The sequence below is a fragment of the Vigna unguiculata genome, chromosome 10 (genome assembly GCF_004118075.2).
Source record: "Vigna unguiculata cultivar IT97K-499-35 chromosome 10, ASM411807v1, whole genome shotgun sequence".
In the NCBI taxonomy this organism is placed as follows: Eukaryota; Viridiplantae; Streptophyta; class Magnoliopsida; order Fabales; family Fabaceae; genus Vigna; species Vigna unguiculata.
The window spans coordinates 2,613,653-2,640,938 of record NC_040288.1 but is presented as its reverse complement, the minus strand read 5'-3'; the positions used below and the strand labels follow the sequence as shown (position 1 = coordinate 2,640,938).

The 27,286-nt window shown below is 30.0% G+C and overlaps 4 protein-coding genes across 4 annotated transcripts; 3 read left to right on the top strand and 1 right to left on the bottom strand.

Moving 5' to 3' along the window:
- The first annotated feature begins 10 nt into the window (after nt 1–10).
- LOC114165985 (2-alkenal reductase (NADP(+)-dependent)-like) lies at nt 11–2,731 on the top strand. Its single transcript, XM_028050631.1, has 5 exons — nt 11–365; nt 746–923; nt 1,486–1,652; nt 2,012–2,094; nt 2,223–2,731. Exons 1-5 carry the CDS (start codon nt 144–146, stop codon nt 2,599–2,601), a joined length of 1,029 nt encoding a protein of 342 aa, XP_027906432.1. The 5' UTR covers nt 11–143; the 3' UTR covers nt 2,602–2,731.
- Nucleotides 2,732–4,595: 1,864 nt separating this feature from the next.
- On the bottom strand, nt 4,596–7,027 carry LOC114166550 (2-alkenal reductase (NADP(+)-dependent)-like). Its single transcript, XM_028051298.1, has 5 exons — nt 6,580–7,027; nt 6,240–6,417; nt 5,882–6,048; nt 5,334–5,416; nt 4,596–5,205 (listed from the first exon to the last, which is right to left on the bottom strand). The coding sequence occupies exons 1-5, from the start codon at nt 6,805–6,807 to the stop codon at nt 4,827–4,829; spliced, it is 1,035 nt and encodes a 344-aa protein (XP_027907099.1). The 5' UTR covers nt 6,808–7,027; the 3' UTR covers nt 4,596–4,826.
- A 7,898-nt stretch (nt 7,028–14,925) lies between these two features.
- LOC114166613 (2-alkenal reductase (NADP(+)-dependent)-like) lies at nt 14,926–18,233 on the top strand. Its single transcript, XM_028051364.1, has 5 exons — nt 14,926–15,267; nt 16,559–16,736; nt 16,933–17,099; nt 17,524–17,606; nt 17,701–18,233. Exons 1-5 carry the CDS (start codon nt 14,971–14,973, stop codon nt 18,077–18,079), a joined length of 1,104 nt encoding a protein of 367 aa, XP_027907165.1. The 5' UTR covers nt 14,926–14,970; the 3' UTR covers nt 18,080–18,233.
- A 4,572-nt stretch (nt 18,234–22,805) lies between these two features.
- LOC114166385 (2-alkenal reductase (NADP(+)-dependent)-like) lies at nt 22,806–26,551 on the top strand. Its single transcript, XM_028051103.1, has 5 exons — nt 22,806–23,147; nt 24,741–24,918; nt 25,332–25,498; nt 25,798–25,880; nt 26,009–26,551. The coding sequence occupies exons 1-5, from the start codon at nt 22,923–22,925 to the stop codon at nt 26,385–26,387; spliced, it is 1,032 nt and encodes a 343-aa protein (XP_027906904.1). The 5' UTR covers nt 22,806–22,922; the 3' UTR covers nt 26,388–26,551.
- The last annotated feature ends 735 nt before the right edge of the window (nt 26,552–27,286 follow it).

The following is a 27,286-nucleotide window of genomic DNA, read 5'->3' as shown; positions in this document are numbered from 1 at the left end:
TGGTGTGAAAGCTTGTACCTTTATGCACCAGGCATTCCTCATCAGTGATAAGACCATGACCCAGTTTCCCTTTCTTCTCCCATTTGATTCCTTATCCTCCATTCTCTATTCACAACACAACACAAACATCATAAACCTTTGATATGGCAGAAGTGAGGAACAAGCAAGTGGTTCTGAAGAACTATGTGGTTGGTTTTCCCAAAGAATCAGACATGGACATTGTCGAAGGAACCATAACATTGAAGATTCCAGAAGGTTCTTCTGATGTGCTCCTAAAAAATCTCTACCTCTCATGTGATCCCTACATGCGATTCCTCATGGCCAAAAACACTTATGTCGGATTTGGCAACTACACGCTTAACTCTGTAACTCACTCTTCTTCACCACACAAACTTTACTCTTATCTTTACTATTATCATCTTCAATTCATAACTTCAGTTTCTCAATTATATCTCCCTGTGCTTTTAATTCTTAAAACTAAACCAAACTTCAAAGAAATCTCTCGCATACTTTATAATTATCTTTTTGTTCTCCGAGATTTAATTGATAGTAAAAGCATGTTTAGGGAACAAAATGCTAGAAAAAATGTTTCTTTTTTATTTTTATTTTAAGAACTTAAATAAAACTAAAAAAGAATAGTTTTTGCTTAAGCTAAAAGTTGCTGAATAAAGAGAGTTTCTAGAGATAAACTTTAAGAGTAATTGTTCATATGTAAATGTAGGTGGTAACTGTTGAGTGATTGCAGCCATTGGCAGGAAATGGTGTGTCTCAAGTGGTGGAATCTGGGCATCCAGATTATAAGGAAGGTGATTTAGTGTGGGGCTTTACCAACTGGGAAGAGTATAGCTTGTTATCTTCTGCTCAAATACGTTTCAAAATTGAGCACACTGATGTACCACTTTCCTACTACACTGGAATTCTTGGTATGTATCTTCTCAACAGTTTCAATTTGTTTTCATTCTTAGTGAATGAATGCACTTGATGTCACTATGATCTGCATGCATAGCATGAAGTTTTTGTGTGATAATTACTCATTTCTTTGTAGAAAATATCATTTACATAATGGCTTAACCTGATTATCTCACCATCATAGAGAGAGACTCACGAAGGGCTTTCATGGAGTTTATTTGGATTTATCCTATCATGTAGGTTCTTTCAATAAGCTTTCCCATGATCTTAATGGATGTACTCTTGAATAAGTACTTTTTAAATCAGTTCTTAATTAAACTGTTTACATAAAAGCATTAAAAATTGGAGTTGGTAAACATCTCTGTGATAAACATCTTTTCTTTCATATTTTCATATATTATTGGAGCTGCTATGGCAAGGTCTTAATATAACTCTGTTGAGCCTTTTGACCCATCTTATGTTCTTCTCTGGATGAATCTCAGCAATCTTTTATGCAAGCTTATAGATGTTCTTGCACGGTTTTCTATGGTTTTGTTGTGTCTTTTGACCCATAACATTTTATTGTTCTGATCACAGGTATGCCAGGAATGACTGCTTATGCTGGTTTCTTTGAATTAGGTTCTCCCAAAAAAGGAGAAAAGGTTTTTGTTTCAGCTGCATCTGGTGCTGTTGGTCAACTTGTTGGCCAATTTGCCAAGTTGAATGGTTGTTATGTTGTTGGAAGTGCTGGAAGCAAAGAGAAGGTATTTGTTTGTTGTTGTTTAGTATTTGGATTCAAATGAATAATCAGCTTCAACTTAGAATATTTATTCTACTGTTTAAAATGCCACTCTTTTGAATCAGCCTAGTTGCAACGACAACCAAAAACTTTTTATATGGTGGCTTGAATTAGCCTGATTATAAAATACTTTGGACTTTTTTTCTTTCAATTATAATCCTTTACCAGTGTAAACTTTTGAGGCATGTGTCATACTCTTACGATTTTCCAAGATTGTTGCTGGAATTAAAACAGATGAAATTTGTTTTGTTCAATGCAGGGGATAGATATTATTTGTGAATAAGGCTAGAAATTCCTGCACTAAAATGAATGTCTTGTAACCAGGTGGATCTGTTGAAGAATAAATTAGGATTTGATGAAGCTTTTAACTACAAGGAGGAGCCAGACCTCAATGCAGCTTTGAAAAGGTTAGTATGCAACATTGTCCTTATACAGAAATTTGAGTTTATATTGTTTATTTGCATAAACAAAATGTTACTAGTTAGTGTAGTTGATAACACAAGCAATAGTAGTGATTAGTGAATTTGGAAATCAGGTACTTTCCAGAAGGCATTGACATATATTTTGAGAATGTTGGAGGAAAGACACTTGATGCAGTACTCCCAAATATGAGACTCCATGGTCGAATACCTGTTTGTGGAATGATCTCACAGTACAATCTTACTCAATCAGAAGGTGTAACAAATTTGGCACATCTCATATTTAAGAGGATTAAAATGGAAGGTTTTATTGTAACTGATTTCTACCATTTATATCCCAAATTCTTGGAGTTTGTGGTGCCTCTGATTAGAGAAGGGAAGGTTGTGTATGTGGAAGACATTGTTGAGGGCCTTGAGAATGGCCCTGCAGCCATGGTTGGTCTCTTCACTGGTCGCAATGTCGGAAAACAAGTGATTAGTGTTGTTTGTGAGTAAAATTGTATGAATACATTCTTATTCTCTAAGCTTTACTTCTGAATTTTCAATTTTCACTTGGATATTGAATCTTGTTTTAATGGTCTATGCAATCAACTTCAATTCTGCTTAGAGTAATTACTGTTTGATGCTAATTTTGTTTTGAAACTATTGGCAAAAGGACACCTAATCTTAAGAAGACATTATTAAGTATTTATCATTTTTCAAGGTCTTGCTTCAATGTTAGCATAATTTGTCTTTATATCATTCTTTTCTATCACCGATGTTCCTTTAGTACATAGTAGTGACCAATGATGTGAAACTCAAGGATCAAAAAATGGATAAAAAATTGTAACTCACCTCGTAAAAGTTACGAGTATATTATATTCATAAATAAGTGAATCATTAAAAATAATACAGATGATAAAACTCAATACCTAACATAATTAAAAATAGGTTCATAATTCATAAAATGGCCATGCATAAAACAACTAATAAATTCGTAAATGTTCAATACAAACAATCTAAGGAAATCCTTCATATTAAATGCTAGATAACCATTGTCCTCTTCCACATGACCTTCATCATTATCAACAATGGGAGAAACCTCCAAATCATCCATAGGTGCAATAACACCACCTCTACCAGCATCTTCATCTTCTCCAACTTCAACTAAGATGTCTCTTTATTAAATTCTGTTATGGAATAGTTTACAAATTCACAAAGGATTAAACCATAAATGCAGGAAATGGTAGAAGGTACACAGAGGAAGAGGAAGATCAGTAAACACATATAAGTTAACATGGTTTGATTGAAGTAAAAAAAGAACTCCAACCTACGTCCACAGAAGAATTCACTGTAGCAGAGACACATCTCAAAAGTTTCACTGTTAGCAAACTCTTACTCAAACAGTACAACTTAAACATTAGGTTCTAAGGAAGAATTCACTGGAGCAGAGACACAACTCGAAAGTTTCTCTGTTATACAATTATAACTAACATGCATGATACACGATTATACTCATTTGGAATTTATGTGAATAGTAGTTCTTATAGCAAACTGAGTAGACACTAGACTAACAAACTGCATGATTAGACTCTACAAGATTAGTCATCTAGTTATATTTTCCACCATCTCCTTCCATGCATCGACACTGCTCACAGACTATGTTGCCTAGATACACATACGGATATAGACACAGATATGATACGGACACAGACACAGAAATACGACTAAATTAAAAAATTATAGGACAATGAAAATGGTATATATATATATATATATATATATATATATATATATATATATATATATATATATATATATATATATATATATATATATTAGTCAAAGACTATGTTGCCCAGATACAGATACGGATATAGACACGGATATGATACAGACACAATCACAGAGATACGATTAAATTGAAACAAATATAGGACACGAGACATAGTATATATATATTAATTTGAAACCGTCAACTAAAATAAAAATGAATCTAATATCCAAAAAACGAAGAGTAGTTATTGTATAAGATTTGTTCCTTATTTGTAGTCATTAACATTCTATTGGAGCCATATCAACAAAATCATGTCAAAGACAAAAAAAAATGTCTTTCAAATTGGGCATAGTGTATCATACGATTATCATAGGAGTACGAGTGTTGGTGTGCAATACGTATTGGACATGAAACACTGTTTATGAAGCGTGTCCGAGCTTCAAAGCTCACAGACAATAAATCCTGGAAACCAGGTAATACTACAAATTCTCAACACAAGGTTATTTGATTATTTTTCCTCTTTTTTAGTTATTGAATGAAAGGGTTTCTACAACCCACTAACTGAATGAAAAAGAGTTAAAACCCTAATCTAACAAAACGGTTATAACATTATCACAAATGAAGAATGCATGATGCAGAAAGCGGCACATACCTCAATAGACGTTATAAAAATAGTCGTCTACTAATATGTTTTACTGCATATTATCATAGAATCGTCCAAGACATACAAACCTTTAAGTAAGATTTTACTGAAGTAATTATTCACATAATACTTACTAGTGTCAACTAGTTAATATTTGGTACCTTGTCAATCGTTTCAAAAGAAAATTAACATCATGCATTAATAACTCTAAAGAGAATGGATGATGATTGCAACACTTTAAAAACAAGCTTTAATATCAAGCACAAAATTGAAAATTCAGCCGTAATACTTAGATGGTACAGTGTTTCGATTGATATAATTTTACTCATGAGCAACAACAACCACTTGTTTACCAACATTGCCACCAGTATAGAGGCCAACCAAGGCTGCAGGGGCATTCTCAAGACCCTCAACAATGTCTTCCACATACACAACCTTCCCTTCTCTGATCAGAGGCAGGGCAAACTCCAAGAATTTGGGAAATAAATGGCAGAAATCATTTACATTAAAACCTTCCATTTTAACCCTCTTGAATATGAGATGTGCCAAATTTGTTACACCTTCTGGTTGAGTAAGATTGTATTGTGAGATCATTCCACAAACAGGTATCCGACCATGGAGTCTCATATTTGGGAGTACTGTATCAAGTGTCTTTCCCCCAACATTCTCAAAGTATATGTCAATGCCTTCTCTAAAGTACCTGATTTCCAAATTCACCACTCATTACTATTGCTTCTGTTATCAGCTACTGTAACTTGTAACATTTTCTTTATGGAAACAAACAATATAAACTCAAATTTCTCTGTAAGGACAATGTTGCATACTAACCTTTTCAAAGCTGCATTGAGATCTGGCTCCTCCTTGTAGTTAAAGGCTTCATCAAATCCTAATTTATTCTTCAGCAGATCCACCTGGTTACAAGACATTCATTTTAGTGCATGAATTTCTAACCTTATTCATAATACTGCTTTACAACAATGCTTCCTGTCAAAAAAGTTTCACCATCAATGCTTTCTGAAATAGATCTCTTCATGAATTTCTTTTACTGATGAAAACAAAACACCCTTTTGAACTATATACTATATTTTTAGAGTGAAAATCCTAATACTCAGCATAAGTAATAATAACTTGCATTGACTGAAACAAATTGCATGTACTGCAATTTCTGCAACAATCTAGAAAGACCAGAAAAATCTGCAACATGCCTCAAGGATTACATGAACTGCCAAAGAATTTATAATTGAAAGAAAAGGATTTGGTTATTGTGGTTGAAATTAGGCTAATTGAAAGTAATCGTGTGTTGAACAATACAATGAATATCCTAAATGTTTTGATGCTTATATAGGAACATCTAACAAAAACAGTTGTACACATACCTTCTCTTTGCTTCCCGCACTTCCAACAACATAACAACCACTCAACTTGGCAAATTGGCCAACAAGTTGACCAACAGCACCAGCGGCAGCTGAAACAAAAACATTGTCACCTTTTTTGGGAGAACTTACATCAAAGAAACCACCATAAGCAGTCAATCCTGGCATACCTGTGATCAGAAAATAAAATGTTATGGGTCAAAAGGCACAGCTAAATTATAGAAAGCCATGCAAGAACATCAATAAGTTTGCATGCAAGATTGCTGAGATTCATTCAATTTTATGAATGAAGATCATACTGACATCACCTCATTATTCACTAAGAATGAAAGTAAATTGAAACTGTTGAGAAGATACATACCAAGAATTCCAGTGTAGTAGGAAAGTGGAACATCAGTGTGCACAATTTTGAAAAGTATTTGGGATGAGGGGATCAAACTGTACTCTTCCCATTTAGTCATTCCATAAACTAAATCACCTTTCTCATAATCTGGATCTCTAGATTCCACCACTTCAGACACACCATTTCCTGTCAGTGGCTGCAATTAGTCAACTGTTACCAACTACATCAATATATCATTAATTACTCTTAAAGTTTATTTCTAGAAGCTTTATTTGTTAAATTTTGTTCTGTTTCTTTATTTAGTTGACAATAGTAAGAAAAAAGTGAACATTGCATGGTGAAAGAGTGAGAGAGTTACAGAGTGAAGCGTGTAGGTGACAACTCCGAGAGAAAGGTCCTCCTCCTTGGTCATGAGGAGTCTCATGTAGGGATCACATGAGAGGTAGAGATTTTTGAGGAGCACATCAGAGGAATCTTCTGGAACCTTCAATGTTATGGTTCCTTCGACAATGTCCATGTCTGATTCTTTGGGAAAACCAACCACATAGTTCTTCAGAACCACTTGTTTGTTCCTCACTTCTGCCATCTCAAAGGTTTATGATTTTTGAGTGGTTTGAATTTGTTGTGTTGTGAATAAGGAATGGATGATAAGGGATAAAATGGGAGAGTGAAAGCGCAACGGGGTCATGACTTCACCAATAATGCAGAAAGATGCAAGCTTTTGATATTTCTGACTGTTTTCCATCAATATTATTCCCAACTTCAAACTCATATTGGATTATATATATTGGAAATAAAAGGTTAGAAATGATAAGAGGTAAAGTGTTGACAAAATAGGAAGCATAAATCAAATTCATGGAAGATGTAATCTAAATATAGAATGTACCTGAAGATTCTTGGCCCTACTAAGATCTTTCTATATTTAAAATTTGAACTTTTTTTTCTGTAAGTTCATTTCACTTTTGGACCATATGTGAATACATATATATATATATATATATATATATATATATATCCCCTCTTTTACAAAAACATTTTAATTAAATGAGAAAGTGACAACTTTTGAGTATTATCTTAGATAATTTTTCAATATATTTATCTTGATTCTACTCTCTTCTTTATCTTTTCTATTTTCTTTATTTTGATTTCTTATCTTGTTTTTTATGTGTTAATGTTGACATCAATTATTGATATATGGTTTTTTATATTCATTATTTCCACTTACTTTAAAAAAAATTATACAAAAACCCATATACATAGGCATTATCTCAAAAGTTGAGTTGTAAATACATCATAAGAAAAAAGAAAAGAACGATTGCTCTAAGAACACACAAAACATGAAGAAAACCTTAAAGAATACAATAGGTATTAATAATTATTAAATACTTATGTTATATTTATTCTTTTATATACGTTTTTATTAATTTTATTTATATATCTTTGCTTCTTCTTTTTCTTGCCACATAGGGATTTTTACTATGTAAGTATAGAATACATATGTATGTAATAAAACATATTTTAAAAAAATATATGCAAAATTAACATAAACCAAGTTGCGTAAAATGAGTGGATATCATCATCATTGTTACATTTCACTTTCATGCAGGTGCTTTCTATAGTATATATATGAAGCAACCATTGGCTTGTCATAAGTTTGTCTTTTCCTTTATACCAAACCAGTGTCCATTCTTGCATCCCTTAACCATTAGGAGACACATGCATCTTTTTCCTTTCTACAATACAAACAATTTTCCTTTCTTGGATACAAACTATGCTTTCATTTCCTCGTACGTAAATCCAAAACCTTTTTTTTTTCTTAGGTTTTGTTTCCTAAGTATAGATATCCTTTGTAAACTGTATGTAACATGCACTCCTCGAGCCTTTGTCACTTAAGTACATACCATAACATAATCATTAACACAAAAATTGATTACCACATGACTCAATTTACACCTAATATTGAAGGCAATATACGTGAAAAATACTTGGTAGTTAGAGGTGTTAATTTGGCCAATGACTCATGGGCAAGTCCCTTTTAGGGAGTGAGAGAGTAAAAAAAGTCTCAACCCCAAAAATCCCCTTTCAAGTGAGTTAGGGTCATGACTAAGGTGGGTTTGGCCCATCTAGAAACAATACTTTGAGTGAGTCAAATATCAAGTCGAGCTATCTCGAGCCTGTCCGAATGAAAGATAAAGATCGATCGGTCAGCTCAAGCTAAAGGCAGAGAGGAGCCAACCGTGGAGATAGCCTTGCCCGAGCAAAAGGTCAAGACGGCCCTGCCTGGACCAACTGGCCTAGATGTTCAGCCAGAGCCAACGACCTAGATGGGCTGACTTGCGTCGATGACCGAGATAGGCCGACTTGGACCAACTAAGATGGGCCGACTTGGATAAACGAATCTGACGGGCCAAGCTGAGCCAATGGTTGAGACGAGCTAGCGCAAGCCCACATCCAAGATTGGCTTGCCCGGATCGACAACTAAGACAACAGGGTTATGCCGACCAATAGCCCAAACGGGCAGGCCCGTACTCATGGTTGAGATAGGCTAGGCCGATCCCACGACCATGATGAGTTTGGGCACTCTAACGGTCGAGAAAAACAGGGTTGGTCCAACAGTTGAGACGTGTTAGTCGGGCTGACGATTGAGACAAGTTAGGTCAGGCTAACGGGCTAGACGGGCCAAGCCGACAGACAAGACAAGCTTGACCAAGCCGACGATTGAAAAGAGTGGGGCAAGCCCAGGCCAATGGCAGAAACAGGCAAGACGGGCCAACTAGTGTTGGCCTAGGCTAACGGTAAAGACGGGCTGACCTAAGCCAACAACCAAGAAGGGTTGGACTGGGACGATGACCCAGACGGGACGATTGGGATAGGCTGGGCCGATGGGTGAGACTTGTCGGGTCACAGTGGCTTGGGCCGATGGTAGAGACGGGTCAGACAAGGCCAAAAATCGAGATAGGTCAGGCCTGGTCGACGGTCGAGACAAGTTGGGTTGATGGTCGAGACGAGCGTATGGTCGAGATGAGCAAACCCTTGTCGACGGTCGAGACAAGCTAACTGAGCGATCAGGCAATTGATCTCGGGTTGATGGTAGAGACGAGTCGGCTTGGATCAACAATAGAGACGAGCTTAGCTTGGACCAACGATAGAGACATGTTGGCTCGGACCTACGACCTAACCAACCCGGACCGACCGATGTCGAGACGGACCGACCGATGTCGACGGGCGAGATGACTCTACTTGGGTCGATGGCCTAGGCTGGTCAGGTCTAGTCGATGACCGAGATGGGGCATTGTGGGTCGACAACTTAAATGACCCAACCTAGGCAGACAATTGAGATGGCGTGATTGGTCCCACAACTTAGACGAGCCAACCTAGGTCGATTGTCCATGTGGGTGGGCCAAGGCTATTTAAATGGTCAATATTTACGTATGATATGTAAACTCCAGACATAAAAACCCTTTTCTGTATGTGGTACTTATAAGTCAGACGTAAATTTATTTTAAAAAATTCAGGAGTGAAAAGGTCTTCTCACATTCTTCTCTGTGTGACCTTCATTTCCACTAATGAAATCTCCTCCACGACCTTCACCATTATCAACAATGAGAGGAACCTCCAAATCATCCATAGATGCACTAACACCACCTCTTTGAGCATTTTAATCTTCTCTAACTTCAGTTGAGATGTCTTCATCTAAAGCATCCAAACTTGAATTTACTTTTTCTAACATCCTTTTTCTTGTATTTTTATTATTCCAATACAAAAAATAATTTTCTTATGATAGTTATAATTCTTGTAGGAATTTGTGCATTCACAAGAGCTCTTTACCAACTTCTATAACAATAATATACTTTGTTAAGACAAAGCAATATACTTTTGTAGTTTGGATTGTCATGACATTCCTCTCCCTATTATCACAAAACTATAAGTACTTCTTGAAACTTATATCACCAATCATGTATACATCTATGTAATAATTCAACAACAACTTACCACTTTTAAGCTTTGAGATACTTAAGTATCGATTTTACAGCTTGTCAATGTTCTTTTCTAGGCTTAGCAAGCAAATGATTAACGACAACATGAGCAATGTGGGCTCTTGTACACATCATATATTACATTAAACTAATGATTGCAAATAACTATAGAATCATCTACATTTATTTCTCTTTCTCACTTGTAGAACATTAATTTAAGCTCAATTTAAAGTGACTTACAAGTGTAGTACTAAAAGGCTTATTTTTTTCCATTCTTTTTGTCATGAATAACTTTCATGCCAATTCTTTGTTTTGCGGAGACTCAAATTATTCATTGCAAATGACTCGTTTAACTTCTTTAGAGACATTGAATCTTACTCGTGTCATGACCAATAATTAATATGTTATCACCATAGAATAAGAAAATCATAATTTTTTCATAAAAAATTTTCTTCACAAAAATACAATGATTAGAAAAAGTTTTGTCATACTCATAATCCAACATGAAAATAAAATTTTATATGCTTAATTACTGATGATTTAGTTTCCTAATTTGTTGGTTTGGTTCATTTTGGTTCCCTTATTATTTTTTTGGTTAATTTGGTCTTCTAATTTTTTCAAAAAGATTCAATTTGGTCATTTTCGTTAAATTGACATTAACACGGTGTCCATACATGTCACATGTCATTTTATGAACTTTATTTATTGTACTTTTTAATTTTTTAATTTTATTAAAAAAATAAATTGTGTCACGTCATGATTGTGTCAAATGTCAATTCAAGACTTTTTTTATTTTTTATTTAAAAAAACAAAATTGTTATATGTCAAGCTAACTATTATCATTCTAAAAGTAGTTCATCTATTTCAAATTTTGATTCAATTTAGTCATTCTATATTTTAAAATGATTCAATTTTATTCTATTCTAAATCAATAATTAAGTTAATTACAATGTGACCGCGAAGAAAGCTTATTTTCATTTCACTAATTCAAAAGTGCGAGGTTCCGTACGTTTAAGTGGTTCACACTTTATATTTAGGAACGTAAATTGTTTGGTTAGTCTTCAATGACATGAGTAAACAATGAATAACTACAATATCACCTCTTATGCCAAATCATAAAGAAATGTATATTAAGTTTAGGATTTAGGATTTTACTAAATATTTTTATATCAAATAGATAAATTAACAAGTAAATGTTTATTAGGATTAATTTGTGCTTACAATAAAATGTAAATAACAAAACAATTAAAGATGCACCAATCACCATTTTGTACATAGTAAGTTTTAGCTTTAAAATTTATTTTTTCTTAATATTAATGATATTCTCTACACTTCATATGTGAGATACCTTTGCTCTAAATTAATCCAATTGCTTTCTTCTTCTTCTCCCTTCTTTCATGTCTCTACAAAGACATTAAAAACTGTTTTAATAAAAGTTGTTATATGTCTATTTTCTCAAGATCAATGTTGTTCCGATTCCAATCAAGTTTATTCGGCAGTCATCGTTTTCGAAGTATTGTCCGTTTTGGAACGTTTGAGCTCCGTGACGACGGTTTTGTCCTTAAAAGACGTCTCAGAGGGTGGAGGGATGTAGGAATATTTAAACTTCGCTTGACCTCGACTCTTAAGCGATGTGAGACTTATTGAGTGTACCAGAACAAATGCCAATTTATAAATAGTTTCTTCTCTTAATTATCAATTTATTGTAAAAGAAATAATCATGATAAAATTTATCATATATTTTTTATATATTTATTTAGACTAATATAGATTTTTATTATTATTAATTTTGGCTTATTGACCTTTCGTACAAGTAATTATAAGCATTAAGTAGATATAATGCTGTTCATCTTGTAGAGTATGGAATAATTAATATGATAAGTTTTTTTTTTTCTACAAATAGCTTGCTACATTGGTTTGTTATAAATAGATGATAGAGTTTTCAAAAAGATAAAATTACATCATCATTTATCTCATATCTTTCACCAAGTGAACACATTATTTATTAAAAAGAAATACAAAATCAATTTATATTACCAATTTTTCAAGATTTGTAAATAATCTTTAGGTCAGTTTTTATACAACTTAATTAATTGATTTCATTATTAAAATATATTTCTTATTATTTTATATGAAAAACGGTAAAACTGAACAAATTTATTGAAGGGTTGATTTCTTCTTCTTCTTCTTCTAATAAATGCTCAAGCGATAAATAAAGAGCAGAAATATTTACGGAATTTACATATAAAATTGCAAATAATTTTATTTCAAACAATAAAAATAAGAAAATGCAATGAAAAAAATTTAAGAAAAAAATAATGTTTTAAATGATAAAGACTTGGATAATTCATGGATGATAGACCGAGTATATAATTTTCTTGTAAAAAATGTAATTATTTGTTAAAAAATTGTTTACATTAGTTGTTGTCAACCATAGATGTTCTGAATTTTCTAACTAGCTTCGATGAATATTTTATGTGTTTTGGTGGATATATTTATCACTCAATAATTTTTAATTCATTCAAATATAACTATCATTAATGAGAGTAAATAGTGATTTTAGTCTTTTTGTTATATTAGTATATGAAGTTTGGAAGAAAAAAAATTCATATAAGGTCTTTGATATTTTTAGTTTAATTAATATATGTTCCTAAAGTTAACCTATTTTTAATACTATACTCCTTTCTTAATTGTAAGTCATTAATATTTTTTATTTTAATCCCAAATTTTTTAGAGTTTAAACTTAGTTCCTAAGGCACTTATTTAAATTTTCCTTATTTTCAAGGATTAATGCGATAAATTTAAGGGTTTAATTCATTTAATAAGAGTTACACGTGTTCACTAGAAAACAAAGTTTCTTATTAGAAACCTAACTTATTTAAACCGAATAAAGCATGGTTGAATATCATATCTAACTAAATAAATAAATAAATAAGCATTAAATCATTTTATAATGATAAAACATATTAAAAAGTTTTTTTTTATTTTCTTATTTAATGTTGACCACTTAATTTTTCATTAATATTACTTCCATATTAATTTTTCGTTAATATTACTTTCATTAAGAGTAAAACTTTTTTTCTCATACTGTTTAGGATAATCAAATTTAAGCACAAAAATTAAATAACAATTTGAATTTTGATGATGGAGTATACCTTCAATTCAAATATGTATCCAATAATATTAAAAAATAACTCTCTTAATCATTTAATTTTTTTTTTTAATTTAGCATCATCGAACAAATTATAATTACGTAATTTTTAAATAAATTATTTTAATATTCATATTTATTTTATTTTTCATATCAATTTCAGTTTAACAACATCTTTAAGAAGTACTTTAAAATATTACAATAAATCTAAAAAAATATACTATATATATAATATACTAAAAAAATTTTAAAAATTATATATATGTTAAATTACTCTTTTAATCCTTCTATTTGTTAAGAAATGTCAAATTGGTCTTCAAGTTTTTTTTGTCTCAATTTGGTCTTAGTTTTTTTTAAAATGATTCAATTTGGTCATTGCTGTCAATTTTGACCAAACTGTGCTAAATTCAATGTCACATGTTAATTTGTGATTTTTTTGATTTTTTTTTAAATATTTTGTACACATGTTACTTTATAGTTATACTACGTGTCAAGATTATTCAATTTGGTTCCTATTTTTTTTAGTTTCAATTTAGTCTCATTCTTTGTAAAAATGAACAATATTGTCCCTCTTTAAATTGAGACTCAATTTAATTTTTGGATAAATTTTATAGTTATATTCTTACTAAAATTAACATTTTTATTAAATATTTATAGAAATACTTTTAAATTAGTTGTATACGAAACTTGAAACTTTGGTTTAATTCCTAAAGTTATGTGTGACAAGTTATTTGATTTTTAATCTTCAATAAATTTGTAGTCTATGATAAACTTGATATCTTTATATATGATTACAAAAATGATTAATTATTGAAATTAGGTTTGAAGTTTAACTTTGTTTAATAATAAAACTAAACACAAAAAGTTTGTTTAAAATAATTTTATAAAAATATTAATTTTAGTAAGAATATAACTATAAGTAAGATGTATTTAAAAAGTAAATTGAATCTCAATTTAAAGAGAGTAAATATTGTTCATTTTTACAAAAAAATGGGATTAAATTGAAATTAAAAATAAATATAAGGACAAAATTGAATATTTTGACACGTGACACGACTTTGAAGTAACATGTATAAAAAAAATTCAAAAAAATCATAAATTGACATGTGACATTAACTTTAACACCATTTAATTAAACTGACGGTAATGACCAGATTGAATCATATTTAAAAAAAATAGGACCAAATTGAGACAAAAAAAACTTGAGACCAATTTGACACTGTTTAACAAATAGAATGACAAAAAAAAATAATTTAACCTAATTTATATGTGGAAAATAATCACGGACAAGTCCCCTCACTCAACCAAACCTCCCCCACACAACTAAACCTCTCCCCACACAACTAGTTAATTAAAATATTTTTTATTAATGATATTTTGACAATTTTCTCTTACAAACTAAGATGACATCTTTTAAATAATTTTAGAATATAAAAAAATAAAAAATAGAAATGATCCAAAAAAATATCACCTCAAATTATAACAAAAAATTATTAAGAAATCATTTTTCTATTCTAATTATATATGAAGAAAAAAAAACGTGGTGAGAAACCTTTATATCCTATCAGAAAAAAATAGCATTTCACATTCCCCATTTTCTCCCTGATAATTTCCTCCATAAATGGTTCTAAATAATGGAAGTAAAAGCCAAGATCCCATAACCAACACACTCACAGAGCTTCTAAGAATTTCAATGGCAGAAGTGAGGAACAAGAAAGTGGTTCTGAGAGACTATGTGGTCGGTTTTCCTAAGGATTCCGACATGAAAACTGTTGAAGGAAGCATCAGATTGAAGGTTCCAGAAGGTTCCAATGATGTTCTTCTCAAAAATCTGTACCTCTCTTGTGACCCTTACATGAGAATCCTGATGAACAAGGTTGAAAGCATAGATATGCATCATCACTACACTCCTTCTTCTGTGAGTTTTCAAATTTTTTGTTTCTGCATTTTCATAGCATTCTTCTATAAATGGTTAGTTTAAACCTTAGGTTTCTCACATGTTGTCGATACACTTTACATGTAATATATATATATATATATATATATATATATATATATATATATATATATATATATATATATATATATATATATATATATATGATCCATTATGTCGGTAGGTTAAAAGGATTAATATATCATAATTTAAAATAAAAAAAAACAAAATAATTTTTATGCATTTAATATAATATGGTATTCAAAAATTAAAATTTCTTGATTAAGAATTGAAATTTTATATAATACATAATAAAAATGTCATCTTAATTTATTCTTCAGTCTTTTAAATTTTAACTTTTTCAGATTTTAACTTATTTTTAATATGATGCATAATGAATTAAAATTAAATTTTAGTATTTTTTTTATAATTAGTTTTTATTTTTATTTTTTTCTTTTTCAGATGGATGAGTGATCAATTTAATGAATTGGGTTAGAAATGGATTAAATCCAATTCTTTTAATCCATTAAAATATATTTTTATTTTTAATCCATTAAAATTGAATTTGATTTGTAACTTAGTATTAATTACGATATTTTCTTTTCAATAAACACACATAGTAATTATTAAATATCAAATAAAAATACATATTCAATTATATTACTTATTAATAAAAGTTAAAAAAATGAATAAAATTAAAACTTTTGTACTAAAATTATAATTTTACTTTTTATTATTTTAAAAATGAAATATATTAATATTCATTGTGTTGAAAAATTTGTTATTATATTTTATATGTAAAATGTATGACAAATAAAAATATTAACTTATTTAAATTTTGAAAGATTATATCTATATTTGTTGTACAAAATTATTATTTTTTAATTTTAAAAATTATATTTACTTATAACTATGTATAGAAAGAGTTTATTTTTCGTATAAATTTTACTCTTAGTAACTATTATTTTAAGTTAAAATAATTACGTTTTTATTTTCACTCTTCAAATGATTAATTACTAATTTATATTTAAATATTTTTTAAATCAAAATAGTTATTTTGTCATTTTATTTTTTTAAATCATTATTTATTTAATTTTGGTGGTATTTTAAAAAAAAAAAACATGCAGTATGTATAGTTATAGTGTATATGTGAAATATATGTTTTCAATAGTAAATATATAAAGAGAAAACCTAAAACATGAATAACAGAGGTAGTATTAAGTTAAAATAAATGTGGCTGGTACCTATATGTAATGAACAATTGATATTGCAGCCATTGATAGGATATGGTGTGTCTAAAGTGATGGAATCTGGACATTCAGATTATAAGAAAGGTGATTTGGTTTGGGGAATTACCAAATGGGAAGAGTATAGCTTTATCTCCCCATCTCAAATATCTTTCAAAATTCTCCACACTCATGTCCCACTTTCCTACTACACTGGAATTCTTGGTATGTACATTCTCAACAATTTCAATTTTTTTTCATACTTTCATATTAGTGAATGATGATGCAGGTGATGTCAGTATGACCTTCATTCATAAAATTGAATGCATCTCAGCAATCATGCATGCAAGCTTATTGATGTTCTTGCATGGTTTTCTATAATTTTGCTGTGTCTTTTGACCATTTTATTTTCTGATCACAGGTATGCCAGGAATGACTGCTTATGTTGGTTTCTTTAAATTATGTTCTCCCAGAAAAGGAGAAAATGTTTATGTTTCAGCTGCATCTGGTGCTGTTGGTCAACTTGTTGGCCAATTTGCCAAGTTGAGTGGTTGTTATGTTGTTGGAAGTGCTGGAAGCAGAGATAAGGTGTTTGTGCATTTGTTTCTGTGAGATGTTCTTATATAAATGATTATTAGCTTCGAAACATTTAGGATATTCATTGTGTTGTTCAACAATTATCTTGAATTAGCCTAATTACAACAACAACAACCAAAGCCTTTTCCTCCAATTATAAATCCTCTGGCAGTGCAACATGTTGCAGACTTTTCTGTTTTTTCTAGATTGTTGGAGAAATTGAAGTACATGAAGTTTGTTTCGGTCAATGCAGGATGTTATCGTTTATACTGAGTATTATAAATTTCACTCTGAATATATTTTATACTTCAAAAAAGGTGTTTTTGTTTGCATCAGTAAAACAAACTCATGAATGAAGAGAATAGCTTCAGAAAGCATTGTTGTAATGAACAAGGCTAGAAATTCATGCACTAAAATGAATATGGCTTGCAACCAGGTGGATCTGCTGAAGAACAAATTAGGATTTGATGAGGCTTTTAACTACAAAGAAGAGTCTGACCTCAATGCAACTTTGAAAAGGTTAGGATTTAACAGATTTGTGATAGAGAAATTTTGAGTGAATATGTCCATGCAATAAATGTTAATGATTGCTGCATATCAATGTACACATCAGATACTTTCCAGAAGGCATTGATATTTACTTTGAGAATGTTGGGGGAAAGACACTTGATGCAGTACTCCCAAATATGAGACTCCATGGTCGGATACCTGTTTGTGGAATGGTTTCACAGTACAATCTTTCTCAACCAGAAGGTGTAACAAATTTGGCACATCTCATATTTAAGAGGATTAAAATGGAAGGTTTTCTTGTAACTGATTTCTACCATTTATATCCCAAATTCTTGGAGTTTGTGCTGCCTCTGATTAAAGAAGGGAAGGTTGTGTATGTGGAAGACATTGTTGAGGGTCTTGAGAATGCCCCTGCAGCCTTGGTTGGCCTCTACACTGGTCGGAATGTTGGTAAACAAGTGGTTGTTGTTGCTGATGAGTAAAATTATGTAAATAGAAACACTTACCATTTAAGGTTTCCTTCTGAATTTTCAATTTTCTGTAGTACATTGAACCTAGTGTTATGTTGTATTTTGTGATTAATAAAACCTTTAGTTTATGAATCTTTGTTACTTCGAAACTGTTGTTGTAGGTTTTCAGATATATCAAACCTCCCGGTGTTTCATATCTAATTTCTCATAATGTTAAAACAATATTTGGTTAATCAATATTACATCTTGTTATTACACATTTGTCTTTTGGTTTTCAGTTTTTGGATTCGTGATTTTTTCTTTTTGTGAAGAACTTACTTGAATTTATTGGTGGGACATTATAATACTTGAATCAAATTCACACTTACATAGAAGCATGACACTATTGTAAATGTTGACCAGAACACGAAGTTTATGGGTAACACTATGTTTCACATTGCCTAAAAACATGAAATCGGAAGTTTTAGAATCTATTTTAGATTGATAACCTTTCCCCAACTAAGTGAGAGTTTTATCGGTCTTCTTAAGTATCCTATTTTGTGAAAAAGATGTTGTAACAAAAAAGTCTTCTTAAATATTATCAAAAGTATCGCGGGTTACACAATTTCTTCATGGCGGAAGTTAAGTGGACTAAGTCACAATCCAAGTGCGAGATTCCTTGGGAGACAATTGCTGAGGAGGGATTGTTGCATGTGACATCAATTGTCCCGTGGCAGAGACCAAATTGACTGAGTCATAATTGAATGTGGTGCTTAGGGTTGTTAGGCTTTCAAGTAGAAAGAGTTGTGCCCTAACTAATGGTTACAACTTTTGGTCTAGTGGTAAGAACTTGATCCCAACAAAAGACACTAAACTAATAATCATAAGATTCATCATTTCTTTTTAAATTATATTTTCCCCTCTACAACTCCATTATATTCAAATGAATATGGTGGGATTACTTCATGAAAAATACTTTCTTTAGCACAATAATAATTAAACAAAACATTTATATTAAGTACATTTTGTTGTATCTAGAATAATCAATGAAGGTTACAAAGGAATTTGTACCACCTCTAGACACTACTAGAAATTTATGATTTAGTTACAAAATTTGTTGCAAAAAAAATTACATAAAAATTTATTAAGGATTTATTTGTTATGTGATTTTTTTTTCTTATAAATTTTGATTTCCAGGAAGTTTCACATAAAAAATTTATACTTGTAAATTTTCTTACAATTTAAAATTCATGTTGAATACATTTTAAAATTTGACCGGAAAATATTAGAAAAAACACAAATTTCTTGCATATTTGTACTTATTTTTTTTTTAGGAACTTGATGCAAAAATTATATTTTTTCTTAGAAAATTTCCTACAAATTTATATTTGCACGAAATTAACATAATTATTTAAAATTTTGTAGGAAATTTTTCTCAACTTTCTTATATTTATAGAAAATTTGAAATTATTCGTCATCTTCCTCTTGCTCTTATTGTTGTGTTTTCACGCTCTGCTTCTGTGCTTTTGTCCCACCGCGTTGTTCTTGTCAAGTTGCTCTCGTTCACTCTTGCTCACTCTTGCGTTCTCGTTGTCGGTACGATTCAACTAGGATTTAGTTTTCAATTGATAAAATGTTATATTAAAAAAATCATTTATGAACAAATCAAGCATTCTAACTCTATGTTGTGTGTGGTCTTCGTTTACAAAATCTCACCACGTACCTCTCTAACGACTACAAGTGTGGCTAGGGATGACAACGGATCGGGTCCTGCATGGATAGTACCTACAAGCAACCTGACCTGCAAAAAAAAATTCGCACACTACCCGCCTGTTTACCCGCTGGGTATCTGCTTAAAAAATACTCGCGGATATTTTTAAAACTCGCGGGTCCCGTGGATACCCGATACCCGCAAATATTTTAAAAAATATATATTTTATAAATTTTTTAATATAAAATTATAAAAATAAAATATAAATTAAATTATAATTATAATTATAATTAAATTTGACATAATAAAATATACTGTTAATTTTAATTTTAATTAAATTTAACTTAATAAAATATAAATTAAATTTTAATTTTAATTTTTTGCGGGTAACGGGTACCCGCAGGTACGGATAGTATGATACCCGTACCCGACCCGTTTATAAGCGGATATTAAAATACTCGTTACTCGCTACCAGCGAGTAGTAACTATCTGCCGCAGATTTTATCCGCAGATACCCGCGAGCGCGAATATTTTTGTCATCCCTAAGTGTGGCGATTGGCTTTAGTCCGACAAGAACGACTCACATTTTTTACTTTGTTTGTCATGCAAGTTATAATTAATAATCACTGTCATTTAGAAACATGAAGAGTTTACATGCCTAAATCTAACATGTCAAATATCATAATAATCAACAATATAAGCAGAAGACCGAGATACAATAATAATTTAAAAAAGAGACATTTGTTTATGTCCATGCTTTAATTGTTGTTTGTAATCAATTTAGGACTGTAGAAATTTGTCTATAAGAAGTTTTGAAATGAATTCATCAGATTGGGAAATGTTCTCTGCTTTAATATCTTCAAGCAACTTGTAGTATTTGTTTATTTTTATCTTGAAGTTCTTATATGACGATTGGTATTATCATATTTTATTTTTTGTTTATTTTTATCTTTTATTGTTATTTTATTATTATCTTTTTAGATATTTTAGGTTTTATTTAATAACATTGGAAAACATAAGTATTTGGTTTACATATTTAATATTTACAAATAAGTGGAAGTATCAAAGAAATTAAGAAGAATATCAACAAAATTTGATCGTCAAAGTTATCAGCAAGAGTAAATATTTATAAAGTTGGTTACTCCAGTACAAGATCAAGTACAAAGTTGTAATTACATAAATGTTATGATAAGATGTAAAATATATTGGAGATGCGAATGAATTTCATGGCAAACCAAATAATTAGAAAAAAATAAAAAATTGAATATATATATATATATATATATATATATATATATATGATTACTTAATTAATTGTGAATATTTTAATAATTTAAATGATGACGGAGATATGGCGGGAACATGTATTATGGTGGGGATATATACATCCCCATGACCATTCTCATACTCAATTAAAAAAGTCGAAGATTTCCCATACTAATACTCATATCCAGTCAATACAAAAATTTCTCATCAAAACAAAAACGCGTTCGAACAATACCTACATAAACGGGTTCGTTTGCCATCTAGGTAGGATTCATATTTGTTACGGATAATTTGGTCCCTTTGTTTGACTTGTGAGATGGTAGACTTTTCGAGAAACTCCCACACAGATAAAGTTGCATTATTATTGTGCACATAACAAATATTATTTTATTGAAAAGAAATACAAAATCAATTTATATGAAGAAATACAAAATTATATTTTTTCATAGGTTGGTTTTTATACAACTTAATTAGTCGATTTAATTATTAACAGACATTTTCATTATTTTATTACAAGAATTGTGTTTATATGAAAAACGACAAAACTGAACAAACTTATAACTAAAGGGGTTGAATTTCTTCTTCTTAAATAAGTGCTTACGTAAGAAATAAAGAACATATACATTTACCGATTTTACATGTCAAATAGAAACTGATTTTATTTCAAGCAATAAAAATACGAAAATGTAATGGAAAATTTTTAAGAAAAAAAATGCAAACCGATAAAACTTGGATATATATATATATATATATATATATATATATATATATATATATATATAATGTAACTATTAAAAGAATAGTTTATAGTAATAACTGTCAAGCATAGATGTACAAACTTTTTTCATTTTTTATCCTAACTTTTTTTTCTTGAAATTTAATACACTTATTTAAATTTTCTTTATTTTCAGGGATAAATACTACAATTTTAAGGTTTAACTCGTTTAACAGAAGTTACACGTGTTAGGTAGAAGAAAGAGTTTCACATTCTAGAAAGGTTATTTGTCGTACAAGAACTTTTGTTTTAAAACTGGAAAAGCTTAACGTGTTACATCACATTTTTTGTAAACAATAAAAGAAATTTTAAGATTTAGATTTTCCAAATTAATAAGATATTTTAAAGTGAATGAAAAATGAGAATCACAAAGTTTTTTCAACATTTTTTAGCACCACAAAGTTTGTTCCACTTGTATGGCTACCAAAATTTTGTTTGAATTTTCTCGGTGGGAAATAATTGAAGACGAGTACCATTTGTGTATGATGAGTTATTTTCTTACTTTTCTAATATATTTTTTATTTTAATTAAATTAAATTTAAATATTGAGTTAATATTTATATTTTTTTTGTTCAGTATGATTTCAATATGTATTAAAAGAAGGAGTAAACATAATTATTTTTATTAGATTAATAATAACATAACTGAGTAGAGTAATGTATTTTTGTTTCTATAGAAAATGTTTATGTCATTCGATAAGTTATCATTTCTAATAATATTAACATAGACAGAACATACTGATTTTTTTAATAAATATTAAATCCAAAAAATTAGAAAAAAAAACATTGAACGCGATAAATTCGAAGCAAATGAGGTGTTAAGTCTTAAATTTATAAACAAATAATTATTATTTTCATTATTTTATTTTTAAATCCTTTTCATAACACTGTTAATTAAATAACAAAAATTGTGTCACGAGAAAAAGATATTTTTAATAAAAAAATAAAATAAAAAGTTGTGATAACTCACGTGTTGATCCTAACAGAAAAGAAGCGTTTGATTTCCCCATTTTCTCCCCAATCATTTTTCTCTATAACTGCTCCTAACAATGGAAGCAAGAGCGAAGAGCGAAGACTCCATAACCAACGCGGTCACAGAACTTATCACTGTGCCTGCGAATTTCAATGGCGGAAGTGAGGAACAAGCGAGTGGTTCTAAGAAACTACGTGGCTGGTTTTCCGAAGGAATCAGACATGAAGCTTGTGGAAGGAAGGATCAAATTGAAGGTTCCAGAAGGTTCCGACAAGGTGCTTGTGAAGAACCTCTACCTCTCTTGCGACCCTGTCATGAGAGTCATGATGATCAATATTGAAGCCATTGATGTGTATCATCACTACACACCTGATGCTGTGAGTTATCAAACTTTTTTCCAGTTTTTTTCTACATTTTCACACTGTGTTCTACTTCTGAAAAATGTTATGATTAAAAATTAGAAGTTTATGTACTACGTAAATGCATTCAAAATGTTACCTGCATTTCAATAATCTTGAACAAGTTTTTCATCTTTTAATTTCGAGCTTTCATAAAATAATTATACTAATGACCGAGTTACTTTCCTGAAATTGAATTAAATTTATATTTCATTACAGAGTATTAGTATTACTGAAAGTTTATCTTAATCAAGTGTCGATTTATAGATGAAACCAAATTATAATTATAATGTATAAATAAACTTCAACTTATTATGTTAAATCCACGTCCTAGTAAAATAAAATGTTACCTCGCGGTTGTTGTGAGATAACTTCAATCTTTGATACAGAGCATAATTAGTTGAAGAATTAAAATTACATTTTGTTGGTTAGGTAGTTTTTTTTTTTTTTTAAATTGTGGTCTAATTTTTTTATTCGTTGTAAAAGAATATGTATTTGTAACCTGGTTTGAACACTTTCTTTGGTATGAGTTGACTCAAATATTTTGGTTTGATGGTTTCATTTAGTTCACGTCAATATTAAATATCTAAAAATTTATATATGTATATAATTTATTTAGATTTCAATAAACTAATTTATTTAGGTTTATGAAGTTAAGGTTATTTTTTAGGGATTAATTTTAACTAAATTTATAATTTATTTTATTTATTTTTTAAATAGATTAATTTTATTTGTATTAATATTTTAGAATATTAATTTCATTTGAATTTATACTTTAAGATTAACAACTATTTTAGTCTATATTTGAAAAATTAATTTTTTAGATAATTTTGCTTGAAATTAATTTTTTAAGCACCACCGAAAGTTGAAAAGAAAGTTATGGATAAATTTTTAGAGGTAATCCAATATACAATGAGAAGAAAATCTTAGACATGAATATAGTTACTGTTTATATCCTTTTAGACATGTAATGAAATCATTTTGTAAAATTATTTCCCAATGTTTTTTTTTTATTTTTATTTCTAATTCATGTAAAAACAAATTTCAACTTATTAATTAATTTCTTTTTTACTTTAGTTTTTTACAATTTTTCTTTCCTTTCAAATTGTTTATGGAAGCTACTCCAAATACACTCTACTCATACTTTCGGTTTATATATGTAAGTAAATTTAGTTTTTATTTATATATCTAAAAGATACTTTTAGTCTATGTATATTATTTCTAATCTCTTTTCAATTTTATAAATTTATACCTTAGAGGGTAAAAATTATATTTATAAATACTAAAAAAAATTATTTAGAAGAACAAACAAATATTGAAATGATATATCTAGAAACTAAATGGATATTTTTTAAGTACAGAGAAAGCTTAAATCATCGATAGCAGATAGCTATTTAAGTTAAAATATATTATATTAATATTTTTTTTAAAACTAACATTTTTTAAAATTTAAAAATCAATGATTATCAATTTATTTTGAAAGTAAAATGGAGGAATAGGAACGACAAATCTAGCAAGAATCCAAATTCAAATAAATGTGGTTGGTAACTTATGTAATGAACAATATTGCAGCCATTGAAAGGTTATGGCGTGTATAAAGTGTTGGAATCTGGACATCCAGATTATAAGAAAGGTGATTTGGCTTGGGGATTTACCAAATGGGAAGAGTATAGCTTTATCTCCCCATCTCAAATATGTTTCAAAATTGAGCACACTGATGTCCCCCTTTCCTACTACACTGGAATTCTTGGTATGTATATTCTCAACAATTTCAATTTGTTTTCTCATATTAGTGAATGATGCACATTAAAAATTGGAAGGTTATCAAGCCACTTCTTCCTAAAATGCTTTTGCTTGCAGTTTCTATGTTCAGTCAAGGTTATCTGTTGAAATTAATCCTTTATTCATTACTTCTGTATATCTGTTACAGCCACATCTCTCTGTTGCGACAAACATATTTCCTTTTATATTTTTACCTAAGAAGTGGTACACATCTAAATAATGGTCTTGTCATGTAGCTATGTCAGATACAGATTCATGTTGGATTCTGCATGCACATTCTGATTCACCTGAAGGAATCTTAGCAAGTTTGCATGCAAGCTTGTGAAATGGCTAGAATTTTGTCGTGCCTTTTGACCCATTATCTTTATTTTCTGGTCACAGGTATGCCAGGAATGACAGCATATGCTGGTTTCTTAGAATTAGGTTCTCCCAAAAAAGGAGAAAATGTTTTTGTTTCGGCTGCCGCTGGTGCTGTTGGTCAACTTGTTGGCCAATTTGCCAAGTTGAGCGATTGTTATGTTGTTGGAAGTGCTGGAAGCAAAGAGAAGGTATTTGTCCAATTATTAATTAGCTTCAAAAAATATTCATTGTATCTTTTAAGAGACAATTATTTTCAATTAGCCTAATTACAACAACACCACCAAAACCTTTTCTTTCAATTATAAATTATAAATTTTGACTCTGAAAATATATTTTATACTTCAAAAAGGTGTTTTCTTTTTTCTCAGTAAAAAAATTCACGAAGAGAATTGTTTCAGAAAGCATTCATGATGGTGAAACCTTTTTAATTGGAAACACTGTTCAAGGCTAGAAATATTAATTCATGCACTAAAATGAATGCAACCAGGTGGATCTTCTGAAGAATAAATTAGGATTTGATGAAGCTTTTAACTACAAAGAGGAGCCAGACCTCGATGCAGCTTTGAAAAGGTTAGTTTGCAACATTGTCCTTATAGAAAAATGTGAGTTTATATTGTTTGTTTCCATAAAGAAAATGTTACAAGTTAGTGTAGTCGATAACAGAAGCAATAGTAGTGAGTTGTGAATTTGGAAATCAGGTACTTTCCAGAAGGCATTGACATATACTTTGAGAATGTTGGGGGAAAGACACTTGATGCAGTACTCCCGAATATGAGACTCCATGGTAGAATACCTGTTTGTGGAATGATCTCACAGTACAATCTTGCTCAACCAGAAGGTGTAACAAATTTGGCACATCTCATATTCAAGAGGATTAAAATGGAAGGTTTTATTGTAAATGATTTCTACCATTCATATTACAAGTTCTTGGAGTTTGTTTTGCCTCCGATTAGAGAAGGGAAAGTTGTGTATGTGGAAGACATTGCTGAGGGTCTTGAGAGTGGCCCTGCAGCGTTGGTTGGCCTCTTTAGTGGTCGCAATGTTGGCAAACAAGTTGTGGTTGTGGCTCGTGAATAGAAACTTTGTAGCATCTAAACTTTAGTTCTGATTTTTTTATTTTCTGTTGGCCAATGAACCTAGTTTTTATACTGTATTGTATCTTGTCATCTTCCCTTTTTGGTCATAGTAATTGATTACTGCACGAGTGGCATTCTGTGAATAATAAATCTCTAGTTTATGCAGCTTTACTATTTCTATTATGTTTTATATTTACAACTATATTTTGCTGATAAAAAGCTATATATTTACAGATAAGTTGAACCTTATGGCTTTCTAATAATGTTAAAAATGTTTAAGTAATATATGGTTAATTATAATTAGTGTATATAAGTTTGCATGGTCATATTATTATAATAACAATAATAATTATAATTAGTGTATATAAATAAGTATATAAAACTGATACTTCTGTGATAATTATTTTGTGAATGTTTAACTAATAGATTAAGAGAGAAAAAAAGTATTAAAATAAAAAATCAAGAAGGTGAACTGGTTGAATAAAATACTTAATTAAAAGTTTTCTTCTTAAAAGTTTGATGAAGAGGTTAATGATAAGAAATACTAAGATTGTGATAACTCACGTGCTGATCCTAATTAGAAATGGACAAAAACAATGGACAAAAACAATCCAATTTTCATGATCCAATTCATTTTTTCTCTGGTCCAATCTATTTAATATTCATTTTATTAAAAATCTAATCCATTTAAAATTCACTTTAGTGGATCTAGATTTCAATCTGATCTATATTTTATATATTTTATGGATTTGATATCCATTCTCTAAATCTAGATTTTCAAAATAACTAATCCAAAATATTCAATCCAAATTTTGAATTTACATTTTTGGTTAGGTTAGGCTAAAGGTCGAGACGGACTAGCCCAAATTTAGTCGTATTTGATTGAGTTGGCTGACCCTA